Source organism: Myxocyprinus asiaticus, chromosome 3 (genome assembly GCF_019703515.2).
Source record: "Myxocyprinus asiaticus isolate MX2 ecotype Aquarium Trade chromosome 3, UBuf_Myxa_2, whole genome shotgun sequence".
NCBI lineage: Eukaryota > Metazoa > Chordata > Actinopteri > Cypriniformes > Catostomidae > Myxocyprinus > Myxocyprinus asiaticus.
The window spans coordinates 20082771-20105646 of record NC_059346.1 but is presented as its reverse complement, the minus strand read 5'-3'; the positions used below and the strand labels follow the sequence as shown (position 1 = coordinate 20105646).

The 22876-nt window shown below is 37.8% G+C and overlaps 2 protein-coding genes across 2 annotated transcripts; both read left to right on the top strand.

The window, feature by feature from the left end:
- Positions 1–2314: 2314 nt before the first annotated feature.
- On the top strand, positions 2315–15178 carry tmc2b (transmembrane channel-like 2b). Its single transcript, XM_051657963.1, is given in 20 exon segments — positions 2315–2324; positions 2809–2850; positions 3313–3721; positions 4439–4588; positions 8102–8192; positions 8288–8369; positions 8458–8561; positions 9731–9829; positions 9960–10102; positions 10635–10782; positions 10957–11151; positions 11605–11784; positions 11953–12114; positions 12477–12605; positions 13152–13219; positions 13379–13618; positions 13741–13866; positions 14035–14113; positions 14196–14316; positions 14628–15178. Coding segments are annotated over 20 exon segments (2817 nt in total). The 3' UTR covers positions 14867–15178.
- A 1548-nt stretch (positions 15179–16726) lies between these two features.
- LOC127417751 (cytochrome P450 1A1) lies at positions 16727–22078 on the top strand. Its single transcript, XM_051657955.1, is given in 4 exon segments — positions 16727–17008; positions 21446–21600; positions 21602–21786; positions 21789–22078. Coding segments are annotated over 4 exon segments (912 nt in total).
- The last annotated feature ends 798 nt before the right edge of the window (positions 22079–22876 follow it).

Genomic DNA, 22876 nt, shown 5'->3' with positions numbered 1-22876 from the left:
TTCCCTGCCTTCTATATGACATTTCTTCGAATTCCCTGCCATAAAAAATGCATCATTTACCCAACGCCATGAAATGAAATTGTCTGTAGTAGATAGCCCATCATAATATCCTCTGCATTTAATTGTTTACCTGTTCTCAAATTCATAAAAACTTGATCCTGATCAGCATGTTAGGAGGCCCACAATATATTCATGCACTGTACTGTACTGTATTCTCAAATCCGTGTACCATTTATGTAAGGGCATTTGTTTCAGACCCACTAGAAGATTATTACAACATTGAAAAATATCCTTTGAGTGTCTCCTCTTAAGATGGAGCAGATGTCTTACAATTCTAAGAATGTTATGGTATCCTGGTTTCAGTTACACAAAATCTTGACGATTATTTATTAGAGAATCGGCACATAAGTTTCACTGACATTGCAAATGGGCATTCATAATTTATGGGCACACTTCATTAACTATTTATAGTGGACATTGGAGATTTTGTTTATTTGTTCATTTAGGGAGCCATAGTTAATTGAAGCTACTGCTCTGAATGCTCTGAAGGCCTGATTCTGCTGAAACATCAAGAATGCAGATAGCATTAATTGATTATAACATATAACAGTATTGATTAATAATTTCATTAATTAAATCAATACTTTTAATAGCTGAACTTTTTGCGTTTACTGTGTACCTTGTGAACCTGAATGAGGTTGACCTGCTGCCGCCACAAAGAAACCTGTTTAATGTGGTGGACATCTGATCTGTGTGAATGTAGTTGTTACTGGATGTTAGTAGTAGACCTCTTGTACATAATTAACACAAATCGATTAATGGCATTCGGGTGCTGTGTCAGAACAAGGAGGTTAGTGTCCTACGATGTTCCTGAACTTTCTGATGACATCATGCCTCATCATTTACACACAATAGCTGCAAATTCATTAGACAAATAGATTAAATATTTGTATTATTGAAGATAAAGACAGATGTAACTCCATAGCTCAATCCTATTTGCTTGCTAAACAGATTAGCTCATCTACTAAGGTCCAAAATGAAATTATTAAGCATTTAATGTTTACCAACTATGTCAAAATGTACTAAACTTCAATAAAGAATGATTTGATCAGCATTACATATTATTTTACAGTCAAATTCTCACTGAGTTATTTAGGGGTTATACTGTATCCACATTTAAGTTTACATAGCCCTATTTCAAGAAACATCATTTAGATTTTATATACATATGTGATTAGAGCTCTGCAATTAGTCCTGCAGTTATTTCATTTACTTATTTTTTCAGCTAAATGAGATGCTATTGAACATTTTGGTAACACTTTACAACAAGGTTCCATTTAACATCAGTTAACAGCACTGGTCCCACCTAATAATAAATGTCTTTAACTACTATGCGCTAACATTAAAATACATACAATGCAATGAACTTATTGAGTAACTACATGTTGTTCTGCAAAATTCTCACAAGATTCACATTTGCTGCTACTGAGGTTTAGGTACAGGTAGGTTTAGGGTTGGGGTAAGGGTTAGGGTTTAGGTTCAGGGTTGGGGTAGGGTTAGGTTTAGGATTAGGGGTAAGGTTAACAGTGTAACTACAGGTGTAATTAAATGCAGGTACTCTAAATGTAAGTACAATGCAACAACACATATTTACATAATAAGTTATAGACACCTAAAATAAGGTGGAACCACTATAAAGTTAATGTTAATTTTAAAATATAGTTATACATTTTAAAAATCAAAAGTTGTATATGTTGACATTAGTTAATGCACTATGAACTAACATGAACTAAATATGATCAATTTGTCATGAAGGTATAATGAGAGCATTTTAAGTTAGTTCAGCTCACTTTCTGTAAATCATCATTATAGTATTGACACATTATTTTATTTGGCATATACAGGAAGTGCCCATGAGATTATTGGCTTCCAGCTGTGAAAATAGTAAAGTAACCCATTAATTAATGAAGTAGCTTAGTACATTGGAAGCTGTGGCTTATTTGTGTTTTTAGGGATCACGTTCTTTTGGAAAGGTACTTTGATTGTTCTCTGATTATTTTATTATTTTATCTGCCCCATACGTTATACTGGTGTTTTGTTTACTGGCTCTCACAGCAGGGCTGTAGATATTGACTACAATTCACCATAGTCAAGGAGATATTTGATGCCTTTTTTAAGAGTGGAGCACCTGTTACAAAGACCCATCTGACAGTCAGGGTGTATCATCATCAGCTCTAGATGCCTCACAAGTTTGAAAAACAGGACAACTCAACCCAGCAAAATGCCACGCAAAACAAATGACATTAAAATAACCATGGATGATGGTAAGTAGATTCTAATGTCAGACAAGAATCATTCTGATGCGTTTTAATTCAAGTTGTGTATTGTTGGGAGAATTTCAAGTGGATTAGTGAACTGTGCCAAGTAGTTTCATATCTACATGTGGATGAAATAAGGAACTAATCATTACTGCTTAAGTTATTCACCATTTAGCTATATTATAACAGTTGGTTTTGCTTACTATTTTAATCCTGAAAAGCACATATATATTTTCTATTGTGTACACTGGTTTTGTTGAGTCAGTGTTTGAATAATGGCCCTTAAGTGGCACGATTATATGTATTATACAATGTTTTTTATTTTTTCAGTGAACAAAGCAAACAAAGTGTGTGAAATATATGCCATAAAATGCAGTTAGCTCTAATAAAAAATCAGACAGGTGTGGAAAAAGAGGCTATTATGCAACAACAAACAGAGTTATTGTGAAATATGTTTTTTTTTAGTAAAGTGTATGTGTCTGTGTTACAGTTGGGATAGAATGTGATGCAGAATTTGATAGTGGAAGTGAGGGTAAGTCTTGAAAAATATTTTAAAATATTTTTTGTGAATTCATAAATTTATGTCATGTACGCAGTTTTACATAATCCTTCAAATTATTCTTTAGGGATAGTTTACCCAAAACTGAAAATATTTTTATAATTTTCTCACCCTCATGTCGTTCCAAACCTTATGATTTTTTTTTCTTCTATAGAACACATAGAGAGATGTAAGGCAGAACATTATGGACACACAGCCTCAGTCACCACTCACTTTAATTTAATCTTTTTCCATACAAATAAAGTAAATGATGACCATTGAGGCTGTCAGTCTGTAATATTCTGCCTAACATCTCCTTTTGTGTTCTACGGCAGAAAGAAAATCATGCAGGTTTGCCACGACATGATAAGTAAATGACAACAGAAGTTACATTTTTGGGTGAATTATCCCTTTAAGTATTTTGTCAATATATACACATTTCTTATATCATTCCAGTGGATTCAAATAAAAGAGCAAAAAGCAGGAGGAAACCAAAGCCTGTAGCTCGGGGAAAGAAAGCCAAGCCGGCAGATAGTGAGGATAGTGAGGAAGAGGAGGCACCACGGAAAAGGAAAAGCAGGAAGAAGAAGGAGGAAAATGAGGAGAGTGAGGAAGAGCGGAAAGGCAGAAGAACGAAAGCAATTAGTGTGAAAAAGAGGGCTGCCAAGACAGACGACTCAGAAGACGAGAGCGAAGAGGAGAAGGGAAATACAAGAAAAGGAGGGAAAAAAGGAGAAAGTAAGAAGCACAAAGAGGAGGAGTATAACAAGGAGAAGAAAGGGAATGGCAAAGCAGCTGGCAAAGGAGGGAAAGAAAAGGAAAAGAATGATAAGGATAGGAAAAAGAACAAAGGCAAACAGAGCAGGTGCAGTATTCTCTAGTTCTAAGCATCTGCAAAAGATATGCTGTGATTGTCGATATGTAAGTGATACGTACTGTATATACTGTATGTTTGTAATATATACACTACATGCCCCAAAGTATGTGGACATCCCCTTTGGGATGAATTGGAATGCTGACTGAGAGCCAGACCCCTCCACCCAACATCTGTGCATGAGCTCACTGATGCTCTGTAGTGTCTGAATGAGAGCAAATCCCCACAGCCATGTTCTAACATCTAGTGGAAAAACTTCCCAAAAGAGAGGAAGCTGTTATGGAGGACCAACTCCCTATGAATGCCCAGGATTTTGAAATTAAATGCTCAATAAGCAAATATGGGTGTTTGTGTGTCCACATACTTTTGACTATAGTGTGTATAGTACTGATAGATTGATTGATTGACAGATTGATTTAATGATCTTTGAAAAAAAAATATTATAGAGGCAGACATTTTCCCCCCACTCCAACAAACAATGCAATACACTATTTTGCCAGAAGTTATGCGTTTTTGGTTAAGACATTTCTTTTTTTTTTTTTTTCATTCTTTGCCTTCCAACTGATGATCTGGAATTGCTTATCATTATCATCTTGCTGACTAGAATTCTTATGCACCAAAACAACACCAATATCCTTGTGGACTTTACTGTTAAACTGGACTTTATGGACTGCTGACTCTGGGGTCTCTGACGGCTTTGTTCTACAGCAGTTCATCCTCTGACAGCAATTTAGATGACGAGTCTATGTCTGAGGGAGATATGGCACGACTAAAAGAGGAGGTGGAGGAGAAGAAAAAGCTGATCGCAACACTTCGGAACAAACCCTGGTGCATGAAGAGGAGACTCAAGTGCCTAAAGTAAAAAGGATTTCCCTCCACTCATTGTTCTCTCAATCTGTGTTTATGATACTATCGGCTCTTCTGTTGGCAAACACCAAGAGGTAGTGTTTGCCAACTGATGTTTGTTTGTTAAGCATGAGTTTCTTGTTTGTTTGTTTTTTGCCTCATTAAAGCTTACAGGTTGCTGTGCTGCTGCTTTCTTAAATCTTCACATCTCTTGATGCACTTTAAACTGAGGTTTAAAGGTGCTGTTACTGGCTACATATTCCTGGTTTTGAAAAATAGATGTTTTTTGAGAAAGCATGTGTCTGAAAGTAGTTTGAATGACAGCTGGTATGCTGTATTGTTTTTAAAGAGGTGAAATTCAACCTCGAAAATATTGGAAAGTTTTGCTGCCGAAATCGGCCTGTGCTTAAATTTGAAACACTGCCCCTAGTGGTGGAATATGGAAGAGCTCCAGTTTTTTGGGTGAAATGTCAGTAGAGTGGTACCAAAAGCATGTTGTATTTTAAGTAGGGCTGGGAAATTTAACACCCTAATTTCTGCGATTAATAGTTAACCCTTTCATACGTACCGTCACACATATGTGTTATTAACTGGGCCCCAAAGAGTAGCGTCACACATATGTGTTTCTGCAACAGCCAGTTACGTTACAAGCTGCCAGATTCAAATTGGCTTTCGTGCTGACACAGGCTGCGCTGGTCAAGTGTCTGCTATTTATTTTCACTCAAACAGTTACTCATACAGTCTTTTAAACCACAGAATAATTTTAATTTAAATATATACATCCAACTCGTCACCAAAGTACCACAATAAAAAATGTACAGCTCTTATATGCACAGTCAATACATCAAACGAGATCTTCAACTGCCCAAACCGGACTGCTTATATTATTTGTTCATTTGTTTTTTACAGCTATAAAAACTAAATAAATAAAACAAAAACAGTACAGCAGACATAACTCATTTGTTCACATGTTTACTATATTATATACAGAATTTGCTTTTATAACAAGAAATAAAAAAAATAAAATAAATACTCGTCTACACTCTGCCCCCCTTTACCGGCTGTGCAGTGACACATGCAAAAATAACTCACTCCAGGGGGCACTGCAGAGGAATTTAGACCCTACTCATGAAAAGGTTAACTGTTTAAGGCATTTTAAAAATTAAAGCAATTAATGTAGTATCTGTTTTTTTCACTTCCTGACAATTCACTAATGTTTTCCCCCACTTCCTCTGGCTAAAATTGCCATAAATAAATTTTCAGGAGGTACACGCTCGACTCGACTGCACATTCTAGCACAGAAACTGATTGTGTGCCTTCTGTGGAGCACCTCACACTTATTAATTACGCAAGACACATGTTCCGGGCATAATTAACATGGGAGCAGATGTACTGTATGGAGAATGGAAACTTCACCCGCAAGTGGTGAGCCAGGTGTGGGAGAGATACGGGTAAGCTACCACATCTCTTCGTATCACCTGAAAACGCTCACTCACTGTCATCTGAACCAGTGTCAAAAGCGAAGCTGAGCGAGAGCAACCCATCGTTTGCTTGATAGAGACTGAATGGCAGCTAGAGAAAATAATAGTTTTGAGACTTCAGCACTGAATTTGTTTTGTATCAGTATGTATAGTGTCTAATAATGCACTGACAATGTACACTTGTTTATCTTGCCAATAAAGCTCGATATGAATTGAATCTGCCCATTTGATCCTATTATTAAAAAAGTCTAATTAACTCAACCCGCAAAAAAAAAACAAAAAAAAAACAACAACATTTAAACATATTTATATTTAATAATTAAAATAAATGTTGACTAACCAAATTCTTGCAAGTACATTTCTGATTATATTTAATGTTTGTTTTAATGTACCATGTAGAAATCTGTGCGATTAATTAGTTAAAAAAAAAAATTAATTGATTCACAGCCCTAATTTTTTTGTTGTAAATGATATAATGCAGTCAACAGAAATACATATTTTATTAACTCTATCCCTAACACAAACCCTAAACCTAAAATCAAAAAATTTAATTTTAAAGCAAAAATGCAATCTTCGCATTGCGCTCACCATTGTTTATGTGAATGCAATTACTTCGTGGCTCCCATTGGACCAGAACCTTTGTCTTGAAAGTTTCTCGCACAACTTGTATCAGTACTGCTAGAAGGAAATGTGTTCATGTATGATGGGGTATGGCACTTGTCAGTAATTTGGCAGAATGGGGTTGATTTCAGGGCACATGGACTTTTAAAAACATGTCAATTTCTTGTGTGATCATGCTGGTTGTTCCAAAGCTGAGTTAAAAATGTTTCCCCCTATGGAACACAAAAGGAGATGTTTGGCAAAATGACAGCCTCAGTTGCCATCCACTTTCATTAAATGAAGAAAAAAAAAAAAAATGCAATGAAAGTGAATAGTGACTGAGGCTGTCAGTCCCTAACATTCTGCTTAACATCTCCTCTTGTGTTCCACAAAAGAAAGAAAGTAAGTAATACGGGTTTGGAACAATATGAGGGTGAGTAAATGATGTTGGAATTTTCATTTTTGGGTGAACTCTAACTTTAAATTTAAATATAATCACAGAAAGCCTAATACTCACTAAAAAGATGTCCCACAGGAATCTCCATCATCCAAAATGCATCTGATTGTACTTTGCGATAAAACACTTGACACAGGGACTATGCCAGTGCATTCATTGCCCAGTGGCCTCCGCCTGAACCTTTACCTCAGACTGCCCCGTGGAATAGACCAGTCTGGGTAAGAGTTTGGGCATTTGCCCTACGAAGTTGGTAGAGACAGACACACTACCCAAGAAAGCAACAGTAGCCTGGGCACTGGTGTTGTAGGGAAAGAAACTGTGTCCCAGACAAAGATCACACACATTTGGCAAAGCTTCTAGGGGAGTTCTGGAGGGGTAACCTCTGGTAGAGGTGAGAGGTATGTTACAATTTGATGAGCTTCACACTGTTTCATACATGCTGATGTTTCTGCTTGAGGGCATGCATGTTTGGGCATAGTTGCTTTCAGAGGTCACTTGTACAAAGTGCCATGGTCAAAAGGTCTACCAAAGCACTGCACAGCTGTTGATATGACCTACTACAGGTTATAATAAAATGTTTTGGAGGTTTACATAAATTACACTGCAATTCAGTTGCTGTAGTTGTTAGAAAATTATGTTTAAGAATCCTCTCCATGTGGATTTAAAGGGAAAGTTAATAAGCCCATGCATACAAGTGAGAATGCAGTCAATTAAAGCTGAGTTCATTTCTGTAAAAAGGATACACCCAAAAATAAAATCCCATCATTCACTCACCCTCATGTTGTTACAAACCCATATGACATAATTTTTTCTACTGAACACACACAAAAAAAATATTAGGCAGATTTTTAGCCACAGTCACCATTCGCTTTCATTGCATCTTTTTGCCATACAATGAAAGTGAATGGTGAGGTTGACATTCTTTAAGTTTTCATTTTTGGGTGAACTGTACCTTTAATACAATTCTCAATTTATATTAACTGTTAGAGAAGCCCAGGAGTTTGTTGAGGAGTTTGAAGGGGCATTAGGCAAAGGAAAAGGGAAGAGACTCTATGCATTCAAAGTCATGATAACCAAGGTACAACCCTATTCCATAATGATGTGTTTCACTTAATGACCATTTTAAACTCTTACTGTTCCTAACTTAGCCATAATTCATTCCTTGTTTTCCAGAAATTAATCAAGTTCAACAGAGACTTTGAAAACTTCAAGATGGCCTGCATTCCCTGGGAGAGTAGGATAAAAGAAGTTGATAGTCAGTTAATCTCTATATTCAATTATCTATTTATCAAGATTACTTATATAGATGTAGGACAGTCCTCTCATCTGTTTCTTTCTCACAGGTCACTTTGGGTCATCTGTTGCCTCTTATTTAATTTTCCTTCGATGGATGTAAGGACTAAACCTAGTACTCTTTGGATTCATGTTTGGACTTGTTGTTATTAAGGTAAGATGTGATAAAATCCTTAAAGGGGTCATGACATGCCTTTTTTATTAATTTGAAATGATCCTTAAGGTTTACTTAGAATATTAGTAAGTGTTGTGCACATTTTCCACCCTCATTCTGACCCTCTGTCAGAAAGGCTTGGTATTGGTGCTGCTTCTCCTTTAAGACTTGACAGTAAATGCCCACTTTTGACTGACCTGCTTTCTTCTTGCCATCTCACTGCTCAGTAGTGATGGGAAGATCGGATCATTTTATTGACTTGAATCTTTGAGTCTTGTTCAGCAAAATGAACGAATCTTTTTGCAAGTCATTTAGTTCATTTCATTCATTTGAGCAGAATTAAATTCAAATGTTACATTTTCAATAGCCAAATCCCCCCAACACGTCTACTTACGCAAACTTTGATTATAGTCCGAATAAGGAAAAATTGATAATGCAGCCAAGGACAAATTATGAGAAACAAATGATTAGTTCACCTCTGGAATCTTCTTGACCGAGTCGTTCGTTCTTTTGTCACGTGAGTGCATAGCGTATACAGCTGTCACGTGACAAAAGAACGAATGACTCGGACCAGAATACTCGAGAGGTGATTTAATAATTTCTGTTTCCTGTACAGCGCCTATGTGGTTTTAGAGGTTGCGCAATGCTCATGCGCGGTCAACACAAAATGAACGAATCACCCTCTGAGACTACTCGTTCTTCTGAGTCACATAAAAGATTAATTCAAAATGAACGAATCTTTCATGAACGACCCATCACTACTGCTCAACGCTACTGAGCGGGCTTTGATGTGTTGTATGGAGGCGGTCAGATGCAAATATCTATCACAGTGTGACATCACATTGTGGAGGAAGTAGATAATGAGTCATTTTGGCAGATTGTTTTTTCCTCCTCACTGCAGAAGTTTTAAGTTTAAGGGAGCCACCAAAGCAGTCTTGGGCTTCAAAATAGTGCTGCGGCTGTCGATGATTTGTGGGCTGATTGCAGAGTTACAGATTTTTAAGGGGATTGAGGTAAATTTTAGGGCGGCTGAAGCCCTCCTTAATAGGGTCTTGCAACGTTCATTACATAGAATAAAAAATCTTTGTCTAAACTTTAGGCCACTACATTTGACTGAAGTAAATCTCATGTGAGTGTACATTTTAAAAATATTTTCCCTCTCTCTGGAGGTTCTGATGGGCATGCCTTATGGGTCCCAACCCAGAAAAACAGTCCCTAGAGCAGAGCAGGACAGTGCCATGGACTTCTCTGTCTTGTTTGAGTTTGGAGTTAGGATTTCAGTTATTATTTATCTCATAGCAATCTATTGGCTTCTATGTCAAACATCTGTGAGGTTACTATTGATTCATGTGGATTGCATCTTTTAAAATTGTATTATTATTATTTTTTTTTTTACAGGGTTATTGCACATACTCCATTCTATTTTATGGTTACTACAATGATCAGCGAACCATTGGTTTCCTGCAGTTCCGGCTACCCCAGTCATATCTGTTGGTTGGTGTTGGGATATTTGGCTACAGTCTGATGGTGGTTATCAGAACATGAGTCTAATGACGATAGGAAAACCTTTTGTACTTGATAAAGTAACCCTCTATGATTATGTTTTCCAAATGACATAGAGCTCTTTGCTGTTGATGGTGTGGACTTAATGGCTAATTTCCTTTTCTTAATAAAATAATTCACCCCCAAATCAAATTTCTGATCATAATTTACTCTTACACATGTCATTCCAAACCCATATGAATTTCTTTTTTATGGGAATCACAAATGGAAACATTTTCATAAATATCTTTAAATGAACAACTTTCAAGCTTAAAAGCACCAAAAAGCATCATAAAAGTAGTCCATGCAGCTTGTGCATCATACTGCAAGTCTTTTATAGGCATACTGTACAATAGGTTTAGGTGAGAAACAACCCAAAATTCATTTTGCAGTGAAGATTTTTACATTTGTTGTATGTTCATGAGAGAAGCTTGTTCAGTGTCTCATGTTCAGGCATGTTTCCCCCCCCCAAGCAAGTTCATTTTTTGGGTTATCTATCCCTTTAACAAATCACCTGCTTTCTTCTCTTAGAATGGCAAGAAATGCCAATGAGGGAGGAGATGGAGCAGAGGAAGGTTCCTTCACATTTTGCTGGAAGCTGTTCACGAGCTGGGATTTCCTTATAGGAAACCCTGAGACAGCTGACAACAAGTATGCCTCCATCACCACAAGCTTCAAGGTTAAAGACAACATCATGGATTCTGCCTTTGATATACCATATGACAGAGTCAAAGAGTCGTCTTATCTGTACAACCAGATTGATCAAATCAAGGCTTCCTTGATAAAGTTTAATCTTATTGGCTGAACTTAAAAAGGTGGAAAAGTTCAGAGTTTTCTCTTTTTATTTTCCCAGGAATCTATAGTGGATGAGCAGGAAAACCTAAAGGATGAGAACATTCACCTGTGCAGGTTTCTATGTGTCTTAGCCAACGTTCTAATCCTGTGCTGCTTAGGTGGGAGTGGATACCTAATCTATGCTGTGGTCAGAAGATCTTAAGATTTTGCCAAAAAGGACAGGAATGAATTGACATGGCTTCAAAAAAATGAGGTGCCCTTTAAAGTTACCTTTAAATTGTGTCTGTTTTTATTTAAATTGATAGTTCAACCAAAAAAAAAAAACAAACAAAAAAAACAAAAACAAAAAATTGATCTATTGTCAATTATTCACCTTTTTGTTGTTCCAACCCTGCATGATATTTCTTCTGTAGAACACAAGAGTTGAAATTTTGAAGAAAGTGAACACTGGCCTTTTTCCATACAAGGAAAGTGGAAGGGAACTGAGGCTGTCAATCACTAACATTTTTACTAATATCTCCTTTTTTTTTCCTCAGAAGAAATAAAGTCATACAGGTTTGGAACAACATATGAGTTAGTAAATGATGACAGAGTTTTACCCTTTAAATTTGAGCAGTAAGAGCCAAATAATGATGAGATGTCCTCAAGATGGAAGAATGTTTTATATTTATAAAAGTTTTAAAACCATGTTTTCTCCGCCCATCAGGTTGAAATTGTCATGTCACTGTTGGGCTTGGTATGTCCACCTCTATTTGAGGTTATAGCAGAGCTAGAAGACTATCACCCCCAAATCGCACTGAAGTGGCAGCTGGCTAGAATCTTTGCCCTTTTTCTGGGCAACCTCTACACTTTCTTGTTTGCGCTGTTTGATGAGGTCAATGCTAAGGTATAACTAGATTGTTCTCTACAGATGGTGTAGCTGTGTTCATGAATATAAGAAAAAGGTGATATTACTTGAATGAAGAGTTTTGGGATGTGCCCTTAGTTTACCTACCAATCCTGGTACATTTCATGTGAATCATTTCTCTGGTATTATATAAAATTATGTTCACAGCTGGAAAACGAAAAAGTGATCAGAAACGAAACCATCTGGGCTCTTAATGAATACTACGCCAACTACACCTTACAGCACAATGTTACAGAAAACATTCCCCCTCCAGACATCGCCCCTGCTGATGTCATCAGGGGGCCCTGCTGAGAGACAGCAGTTGGCATTGTAAGTTCTATCATCACCAATATCACCACCATTTTCAATATCAATCACAATCAGGGTATGAAATCAACTTTTTAGCCTACCAGCCACAGCATGGACTAAACTCAGAACAACCCCTGAGATGGTTTGAGCTAATCTGAAAAACATTTAATTTGGTATTTCTTGTCAAATGTCAATCCGAGACGTTCACCTGCCACAGTGTCTGGCACTGGCAGTTAGGCAACTTTACTCACCACTGTGCAAAATTACCCACATTTGGCCAAGTGGGTGTTCACACTGTCAGCCTTTCAAAACTGTTGCAACAGCCAGTGATTTTCATTCATGTGCTTAAAATGTAATTGTCTCACTGTTTATTTTAATCATAGGAGTTTGTGAAGCTCACAGTATCCGATATTCAGGTGACATATCTGACTATTCTTATTGGGGACTTCTTACAGGCCGTGATAGTGCGATTCCTCAACTATTGCTGGTGTTGGGACTTGGAAGCCGGATTTGTAAGTTCATCCTCACACCCTGCTATTGCTCCTGTTTCTTATGTTAAAGATCACTGTGGAAACTTGCTGATTCAAAACAGGATGACCTCATCTAATCACACATTTTAGTTTAGCAATGCTAAGATGTCCACATCAAGAACAAGGTAGAGAACAGGAACTTGTAATAAGGAAACGGTATAAGGTATATTTACAAAAAGAGATTTTTATGCTGAGGAATGACTGTGCTCTATATGGCTATGGCCTCTCGTCCTCATTTTCTTGTCACTCGATATCAGTAACATACTACTCACTCATCCAAGGTCAACTGAACAAGATGAGAGGTGGCAGGATAGGCGATAGGGCTGCTTTACAACCAGAGACACAGAGAGACACATTACACCATTCAGGGCACTTAATTACAGAGAGAGAGAGAGAGAGAGAGAGAGAGAGAGAGAGAGAAAGAAAGAGAGACAGCGAAATGTATCTTTTACTGTGACATCTTTTACGGTTGTTCTTAGTGCATACAGATATTTATCCGCATGTGTGTGCATGTTTGTGTTTCTGCAGCCATCTTATGCAGAGTTTGACGTTAGTGGTAACGTACTTGGGCTCATATTCAACCAGGGAATGATCTGGTAAGAAAATCATGAGAGTGAAAAGGCAGTATCTAAGTCATTGATAGTGTAATGATGTCATTCAGTGGTGCGGTAAACATGATTAGCTCAGGCTTAGCATGAAAATAATTGAAGTCAATGGAAAATACCCAACATGATAGAAATGGGTGTGTGTTTCAGGATGGGTGCGTTCTACGCCCCTGGTCTGGTGGGCATTAATGTGTTACGTTTGTTGAGCTCCATGTATTACCAGTGTTGGGCAGTGATGGCCTGTAATGTTCCACATGAGAGAGTGTTTAAAGCCTCACGTTCTAGTAACTTCTACATGGGACTGCTCCTCCTCGTCCTCTTCATGAGTCTCATGCCTGTGGTCTACTCTATCATGACCCTGTCACCGTCCTTTGACTGTGGACCATTCAGGCAACACCCGCACACACACAAGCATTGTTCATTCTCATTTTTCCTACGCATCACCAATGTCCAGAGCAATATATAATAAGAAAAGATGTGACCCTTTGTGAATGAAATATTTATGTCCACAGTGGAAAAGAAAAGATGTATGATGTGATCATAGAGACTGTAGAGAAAGACTTGCCTGCCTTTATGGGAGACATATTAAGTTATGCGTCCAATCCAGGCCTCATCATTTCTGTAGTATTGCTCATGGTGTGAGTTATCACTTAACTTTTACCTTTACTTATAGGTAAAATGTTGGATGATTTACTTGCTTAATTAACAAATCTATCTATCTATCTATCTATCTATCTATCTATCTATCTATCTATCTCTCTGTCTCTCTGTCTGTCTGTCTTATCTATTTATCTGCTCCCTGACAGGTTGGCTATTTATTACCTGAATGCTGTGTCCAAAGCATATCAGAATGCTAACATGGACTTAAAGCGGAAAATGCAAATGGTTGGTAAACTTCTTTGTAAATTCTGATAAAGTGGTTTGACATCAACAGTGTCAGTTGTTTTTTTTTTCACTTATCATTTAGCAAAGAGATGAGGAGAAGAACAGGAGGAACAACAAGGACAGTACCAACCAGGTAATCAAAGACCTGGAGGATCTTCTGCCCAACAAGTCTCTGATTCCACCTCCACCGGCTGAGGAGACTGGTTAGTGGGCTAAATATCTAGTTTAATTAGCCATGACTTTGCTGTGTCTCTCCTGTTCTTGTACACTTGAAGAATATTGTAACAGTACAATTTGTAATATGTAATATTACATATTATATTAATAATATTCATATTAATAGGGGAACCCGTACTGGTAGTGATCCTACCACACCAACATTGTAGGAGTCTTTTTGGAAAAGGAACCACTCTTGTAACACATTTTTTATCTTTAAACTTGATAAGAGTGTGCAGCTGTCTTCATTCAGAAAGAAATTTATGTTCCTTAGATAAACTCTTTATTTTTATTGCAGAGAAACCAGCTGGACAGCCCAGAAAATCACCTAAGGTGACAGGAAAACCCGGTGCTGCAGCCAGTGGGAAAGGGGTACGTGTTCAGAAGGATGTGTCTTTGGCTGCGGCAAATCCCCGGGCACCAGTGACTCGCCCACCTGGTCCCAGGCCACCCGGGCCTCTCCCAGGTAATGGCCGTAGACCTCCACCGGGTCAAGGGACAGGAAGAGGGAGAGATGGACCTCCACCACGAAGATAGTTATTGAAGAATGTGTGTAGACACACACACACACACACACACACACACACACACACACACTTATTATGCACACTGATCACAATCATTTCATTTGTACATTACATATGGAACCCAAACCAAATTTGATTGTTCTCTGTAAACATTTAAAAAATGCAGTTAAGGAGTTTGATCCTTATCTTGATCTAACCCTTAAAATGATTTTCATTGGTGTAACCTAATGAAGTCAGGCCGATTCAGTCATATTACATATTACAATGTTTTTTTTTAAAGTTACTTGTCAAAAAAATAAATAAATAAATAAATCACAGTCTGAGGAGGCTCTGTAGTTATTATGTTTAATGTATTTGTATGTTCTCTATATTACTGTAATAAAAAGTATTTTGTTGAACACATCTGTGGTGGTTTATTCATGTAATCCATTCCATATATTACAGTTTTTCTCAATTACTTTGGCTAATTTCTCTATTGCATGTCTGCAAAATGTAGTACCTCACCCAAAACATTTAATTCATGTTTCAAAACCTAGTTATTGTGTAAGTAAATTGGCCAAGGCCATCAAAATGAGAAGTTTTTTTGTCATCGTGTGAGCCGTACTGGTCAAAATGTTTAGATGTTTTTTCACCATGGCAGTCAACTCTGGAAATATTTGTTAGATACAAATTTCATTTTTGTTTTACCTTTTTGTTGACACTAACTGCTTACTGTACTATACAAGAATGTCAGTTTTGTCTAGCTGAATGCTATTGTGTATTACACTGAGCTTTTTAGATGCTGATTTCAACAGTAGGTAAAAGTTTACTAGGAAAAGTCTGTACAATACTGCAGTACACAGAAAAAGGATGTGAACATTTGTATGTATACAGTAAATGTATTTTTGTAGCAACGTGTTGCATGTAAACAGAAAATATACATTTGCATGACCTTTTTTACACATTTCTTACATTTAAAGTCATTTATTGTGAACAGAAAATTGTCACAAAATGACATCCATGCAAAAAATAAAAATAAAAATAAAAGAAAATTAAAAACGCAACAATGAAAAAACCTGTGGGAGTTCTGTAAAAAACAATCAATTGTACCTCCTCACAATACGTAATACTACAAGTTCCCATATTCTTGGTGGACATCCTGTCGCTATTGTTGGTCTGGCCAGAGATTTAGCAGACATCACAAACATTCCATGTCACTGATATTTATGGAATATACATGTATGTCCGACAGATTTTGGTAACTGAATGGATAATTTTGCATGTGATGGCTTACACGATGAAAGATTGTTTACAGTTTTTCTCAATCGCTTTGGCATAATCGTCGAATGACTATTAAACTTCGTCAAACTATATGACTAACAATATGAACATTAGGTCATTTGTTCACATGACTATGGTTATTTATAATTGCTTTGGCACAAAATGCATTGAGTAAGCCTTGCAGATCAAAATAGTTTGCATTCATTTGCTATTGAATGATATTACTCTCAAATGCAATTTTACACATGTTCATTGTGTAAATCTCTACATGCTAAACAGAACAACCAACAATCACAATAACATGTCACACATATATTAGATACATAATAGTTATGTAGTATTGTTGTAATAGTTGTCAGATGGATAGACTTAGGCTAGATGGGAAACAATTCAATTTCCTCACAATTTAGAGCAATGTAAGTACAGGTAAGTATTCATCATTGTACACTACACAGTGCTGTAATCTCCTTATCTTTCAGTACTGACAAGTACAAACTGTATATGCAGAATATGTTACACAATGTGGGATAAGTGTAACTGTACGATTTACAATATCTACTGTAAATTATTTCCTAAATTGCTAAATTGCTTTATTATATTTTACAGAGTGATGGAGCTGGAGGCTGATGAATCCCCACACATTTTTGTGCATGTTAATAAGGCAGGATTCAACTTGATCAAAGTCAGGAGATGTGGCCGTAATATTATTGGTCAACAAGCCACTGTTGATGTGCCAGGCCAGCGTGGAGGGAACATTACAATGTGTGCTGCCATATGTGGGAATGGTGTACTCAGCCACATTCCCATCCTTGGGCCCTATAACACACAACGTCTCCTCAATTTCCTGGAAACTCTTTATAGGGATCTCATTCCTGAGAATGAGAGGGGGTTGGTAAAAAATGACTTGCCAACGTGTGTTATAGTCTGAGACAACATAAGTTTCCATTGTTCAAATACAGTCAGGGAATGGTTTGTTGCCCATCCATGTTTTTTGATGGAGTTTCTCCCACCATAGGCTACTCCCCATTCTTAAATCCCATTGAGGAGCTCTTTTCTGCATGGAGATGGAAGGTCTATGATCACCGTCCTCATGACCAGTTGTCCTTACCGGGTGCAATGGATGCTGTTTGTGAGGATTTCACAGCAGATTGCTGTAGGGGGTGGCTGCTTAATGACAAAAGATTTTTCCCTCGTTGCATTGCAAGGGAGGATATCAGGTGTGATGTAGATGAAATGTTGTGGCCAGACAGAGAGGAGAGATTGGAAGACCCATGAGGTTGATAAACTTGCAGCATATTTTCTTTTTTCTTGCACATATTGTAAGTTCCTGAATTTTGCTGTTGTATATATTTTTTTCTGTACAAGCTTTCTTTATGTATTTTCGGTTGGCTGTAAAGTATGTACATCCAATGATGAGAAATGTTTGAATAAATGTTTTGTTGAAAGTATAGTGTGTGCCATGACTTTTTGACATCAATACTATTCAGCTACCTACATATACAATGTTAGCAATTGGACAATATTACATAGTGGGTATCTAACTATCACACTTTCAGAGTACACTGTCATTTGACATGATGTCTTTGCATTTTGACTGTCTTGGTCTAAGCAATGATGAAGGAACCTTTTGTTTTGATGACAATGATTTATTCATTGATGGATTTATTTACAATTGAAACATGAGTAAATTCTTTTGATTGAGTAATCACCATTTGCAGTTCACATAGAGTGGTGTGCTGAATGATGTGAGGATTGTACTTAGAGCTTTGACAATTGTAAATTTGTTTCAGTAAATGTGCCAAATCAATTGAGAAAAACTGTAAAAGTTGTGAAACGTATGACAATTTCACTGAGAATCAGCTTATCAGTTTTGATCAGCAAGCCATGTGCATTTAGTTATTGTGCAAATTGTAGACAATTGTACTTACTCTTTTACACACATATGCCAAAACACATGCAATTTGCTTAAATGAATAAGAAATTAAAATCTGGTGTGAACAAGAAACTAATTGTTCAGAAAACTTATTGTTTTGAAAAAAAAAAAAAAAATATCGAATTGAGCCAAAGCGATTGAGAAAAACCATAAAGTAAAAGGTTTGATTTTATTTGAATTTATTTTGTATTTAATTTTACTTTATTTTATTTTATGTTTTTCCCTCCTTGACAGTTGTCTGCTGAAGTTAGCAATGCACATGCCATATACATTTTTTTGCATTGACAATAAAAGTGGATTAAGCAATCATATAAGCATTTACTTTTTATTTCTAATCGAAACAGCTTACTCTTGATTCCTCGATTTGAATACGCTGTTGGTTTTCAGAAAATTTAGTTTTAGGACACTGCCATCTGTGGAAATAAGCACATTATTTTTCTTTTATAAGATAAAATTTTTCTTTATGACATTTCTTATTTCATTAGTATATTTTTTATTTCTTTGGCTTACATCCATGCAGTACATTCATGCTTGTCAATTTACAACATTAGATCAGATCTTGGTAAGTAACATGGCCGGGCGTACACGGTGCGAGTTCTGACACTCGGTAGGTCGTGAGCTCCTGCGCACATTAAGAGTCAGTTTATCTGAAAATTGTAGGCTACTACAGGTGCTGTCGTACACAACACTTGATAAGATATTACATTTTTTGTCTTTTTGTTCAGTTCTATCTACAGTGCGTCCGGAAAGTATTCACAGCGCTTCACTTTTTCCACATTTTGTTATGTTACAGCCTTATTCCAAAATGGATTAAATTAATTATTTTCCTCAAAATTCTACAAACAATACCCCATAATGACAACATGAAAGAAATGTGTTTGAAATCTTTGCAAATTTATTAAAAATAAAAACGAAAAAAATAAAATAAATCACATGTACATAAGTATTCACAGCCTTTGCCATGACACTGATCATCCTTGAGTTGTTTCTACAACTTGATTGGAGTCCACCTGTAGTAAATTCAGTTGATTGGACATGATTTGGAAAGGCACACACCTGTCTATATAAGTTCCCACAGTTAACAGTGCATGTCAGGGCACAAACCAAGCCATGAAGTCCAAGGAATTGTCTGTAGACCTCCGAAACAGGATTGTATCGAGGCACAGATCTGGGGAAGGGTACAGAAAAATTTCTGCAGCACTGAAGGTCCCAATGAGCACAGTGGCCTCCATCATCCATAAATGGAAGAAGTTTGGAACCACCAGGACTCTTCCTAGAGCTGGCTGCCTGGCCAAACTGAGCGATCGGGGGAGAAGGGCCTTAGTCAGGGAGGTGACCAAGAACCCGATGGTCACTCTGACAGAGCTCCAGCATTACTTTGTGGAGAGAGGAGAACCTTCCAGAAGAACAACCATCTCTGCAGCACTCCACCAATCAGGCCTGTATGGTAGAGTGGCCAGACGGAAGCCACTCCTCAGTAAAAGGCACATGACAGCCCACCTGGAGTTTGCCAAAAGGCACCTGAGGACTCTCAGACCATGAGAAACAAAATTCTCTGGTCTGATGAAACAAAGATTGAACTCTTTGGCCTGAATGGCAAGCATCATGTCTGGAGGAAACCAGGCACCGCTCATCACCTGGCCAATACCATCCCTACAGTGAAGCATGGTGGTGGCAGCATCATGCTGTGGGGATGTTTTTCAGTGGCAGGAACTGGGAGACTAGTCAGGATCGAGGGAAAGATGAATGCAGCAATGTACAGAGACATCCTTGATGAAAACCTGCTCCAGAGCGCTCTGGACCTCAGACTGGGATGAGGGTTCATCTTCCAATAGGACAACGACCCTTAGTACACAGCCAAGATAACAAAGGAGTGGCTACGGGACAACTCTGTGAATGTCCTTGAGTGGCCCAGCCAGAGCCCAGATTTGAACCCAATTGAACATCTCTGGAGAGATCTGAAAATGGCTGTGCACCGATGCTCACCGTACAACCTGATGGAGCTTGAGAGGTCTTGCAAAGAAGGATAGGAGAATCCGCCCAAAAATAGGTGTGCCAAGCTTGTAGCATCATACTCAAAAAGACTTGAGGCTGTAATTGGTGCCAAAGGTGCTTCAACAAAGTATTGAGCAAAGGCTGTGAATACTTATGTACATGTGATTTATTTATTTATTTTTTCATTTGCAAAGATTTCAAACAAACTTCTTTCATGTTGTCATTATGGGGTATTGTTTGTAGAATTTTGAGGAAAATAATGAATTTAATCCATTTTGGAATAAGGCTGTAACATAACAAAATGTGGAAAAAGTGAAGCACTGTGAATACTTTCCAGATGCACTGTATTTTAATTCTGGATGCATTTTTATAGGACTATACTTTATTGTATACATCCATGCAATAATTGTCAAGTTTGCCTTTCCGTAAAGCTTCTTGTTTTCCTTAAAGCTTTCCCCCTTAATGTATCTTTTCTTTCTATTTAGAGATGGGATGTTTAAAACAGTTCTGCATATTTTTGTGTTTTAGGGTGACAGCTGGTAAAATATGGGACAGTTACATTTTTGTTTAATTCTTTGTTTTTCCTCTGTGTAGTATAATGAAGATCTTTAGCTATTTAAATTGGTATTGTATAAGCGGCTAATCAATGTGGCATTATTTTAAAATAACTGAAATGACAAATAATCAGAAAATGTAACAGGTTACCTGTAATCACCCAGCAACATTGACCTTTAAATAGCCTTATTAATATCTGAATAGGTCAGTCATTCAGTGGCGCTTCTGGCTTACTTGGTGCCCTAGGCGAGATCCAACGTGGCGCCTGCCTCAATATCAACAACAACAACAACATGAGAAACAGATCAATATTTAAGTCCTTTTTATACTCTAAATATCCACTTTTGCATCTGATGCCTGTTTAGTTTCACCTTCACATCTGAAAGTTTAAGTGGAGATTTAGAGTAAAAAGAGACTTAAATATTGATCGGTTTCTCACCCACATCTATCATGTCACTTCTGAAAACATATATTTAACCACTGGAGTCTTATGGATTACTTTTATGCTGCCTTTATGTGCTTTTAGGAGCTTCAAAATTCTGGCCAACATTCACTTGCATTTTATGGACCTAGAGAGCTGAAATATTCTTCTAAAAATATTCATTTGTATTCTGAGAAAAAAAAAGAAAAGAAAAAATCGGTACCCTGTCCTGCTGCCCCAGAAACCACTGCCGCCCTAGGCAGCTGCCTATATCGCCTACGCCAAAATCCGCTACTGCAGTCATTTTCATCTTTTTTTTGCAGTGTAAGCCATGCCATGTTACTTGAGAAGGTCTCCAGGGTGCCTACATCTGGAATGACTGTGGTCCTCTGTGTCTTCACTCTGCTCTTGCTGGCTCTCCATAGTTGGTGGAGAGGACCGGGCTGCTCCTTGCCCCATGTCCCAGACCCTGGCCACTAGTGGGCAACCATCTCCAACTGGGGGAACATATCCATTTGTCTCTAACTAACCTGAGGGTTCAGTACGGAGATGTGTTCCAGATGAAGATGGGTTCTGTTGTGGGTGGTTTTGAGTGGCTATTCCACAATTAAGGAGGCTTTGGTATAGCAAGGAGAGGCATTCGCTGGACGACCTGATCTTTTCACCTTCTCTGCAGTTGCTAATGTCACCAGTATGATGTTTAGTGAGAGGTATGGTGAAGCTTGGTTACTTCACAAGAAGATCTGCAGAAATGCCCTGAAGAACTTCTCCAAGCTGAAGCCCGGGACTCAAGTGCCTCTAGTCTCCTGGAGGAGTGTATCTGTGCAGAGACAGTGGAGATGGTGGAGGCTCTGAAGGAACAGGGAGATGAGGCTTGAGATGCAGGGCTTGACCCTGTCAAGCTGCTAGTGACCTTGGCTGCCAGTGTGGTTTGCTCTCTCTGTTTTGGGAAGTGATATGTCCATAAAGATAAAGAATTCCTCACCATTGTCCACATCAATAATGAAGTGCTGCGCATCTTTGCGGCAGGGAATCTGGCAGATTTTTTCTCCTCATGAGATGGAGGGGAGATCAGATGAGTGGACAGACAGAGAGGTGATCACAGGACCTGAGGTTAATATAGGTTGAAGTAATCCAGCTTCATACTCCATATAACTTCTCAAACTTCACCATCAAAAAATCCATTCCATCTGTTTGCACTTTATTTGAAACACTTAAAGGGATAGTTCACCCCAAAATGAAAAATTCTCTCATCATTTGCTCACCCTCATGCAATCCCAGATGTGTATGACTTTCTTCTGCTGAAAACAAAGATTTTTAGAAGAATATCTCTGTATATATGAATCTATACAATGCATGTGAATGGTGACCAGACCTTTGAAGGTCCAAAAAGCAGAGAAAGGCAGGATAAAAGTGACTCCAGTGGTTAACTCCATATCTTCAGAAGCGATTTTGAATTCTTTGACATATTGTCTTCCCAAAACAATTAAGGATCAGGGTGTATCGAATCTCAATGGTTTGTGACACAGATATTATTAAAACTAGCAAAGTGTGCAGAGTTCGCCGTTCACATGTCCGACCCTCGCATGGCGCCCATGAGACCTCCCTCTTATGGTGCTTCTTGATATTTTCTTGCCCCCTGTGTACTCAGATTTGTTTATTTCTCACATACAGGACATAAAACAGGACTATAAATTTAGGGACCTCCACATCATCCTCAAAAGTATCACAACACAGGTCTTTCATGTCTATTGCAATGAGATCTGACTGCGTGACAGTGTCAGTCAGCAGGGTCCCCTCGCTCTCATTCGCCTGCTCTATTTAGTTTGGAAACTGTTTGTTTTACCAACAGGAGT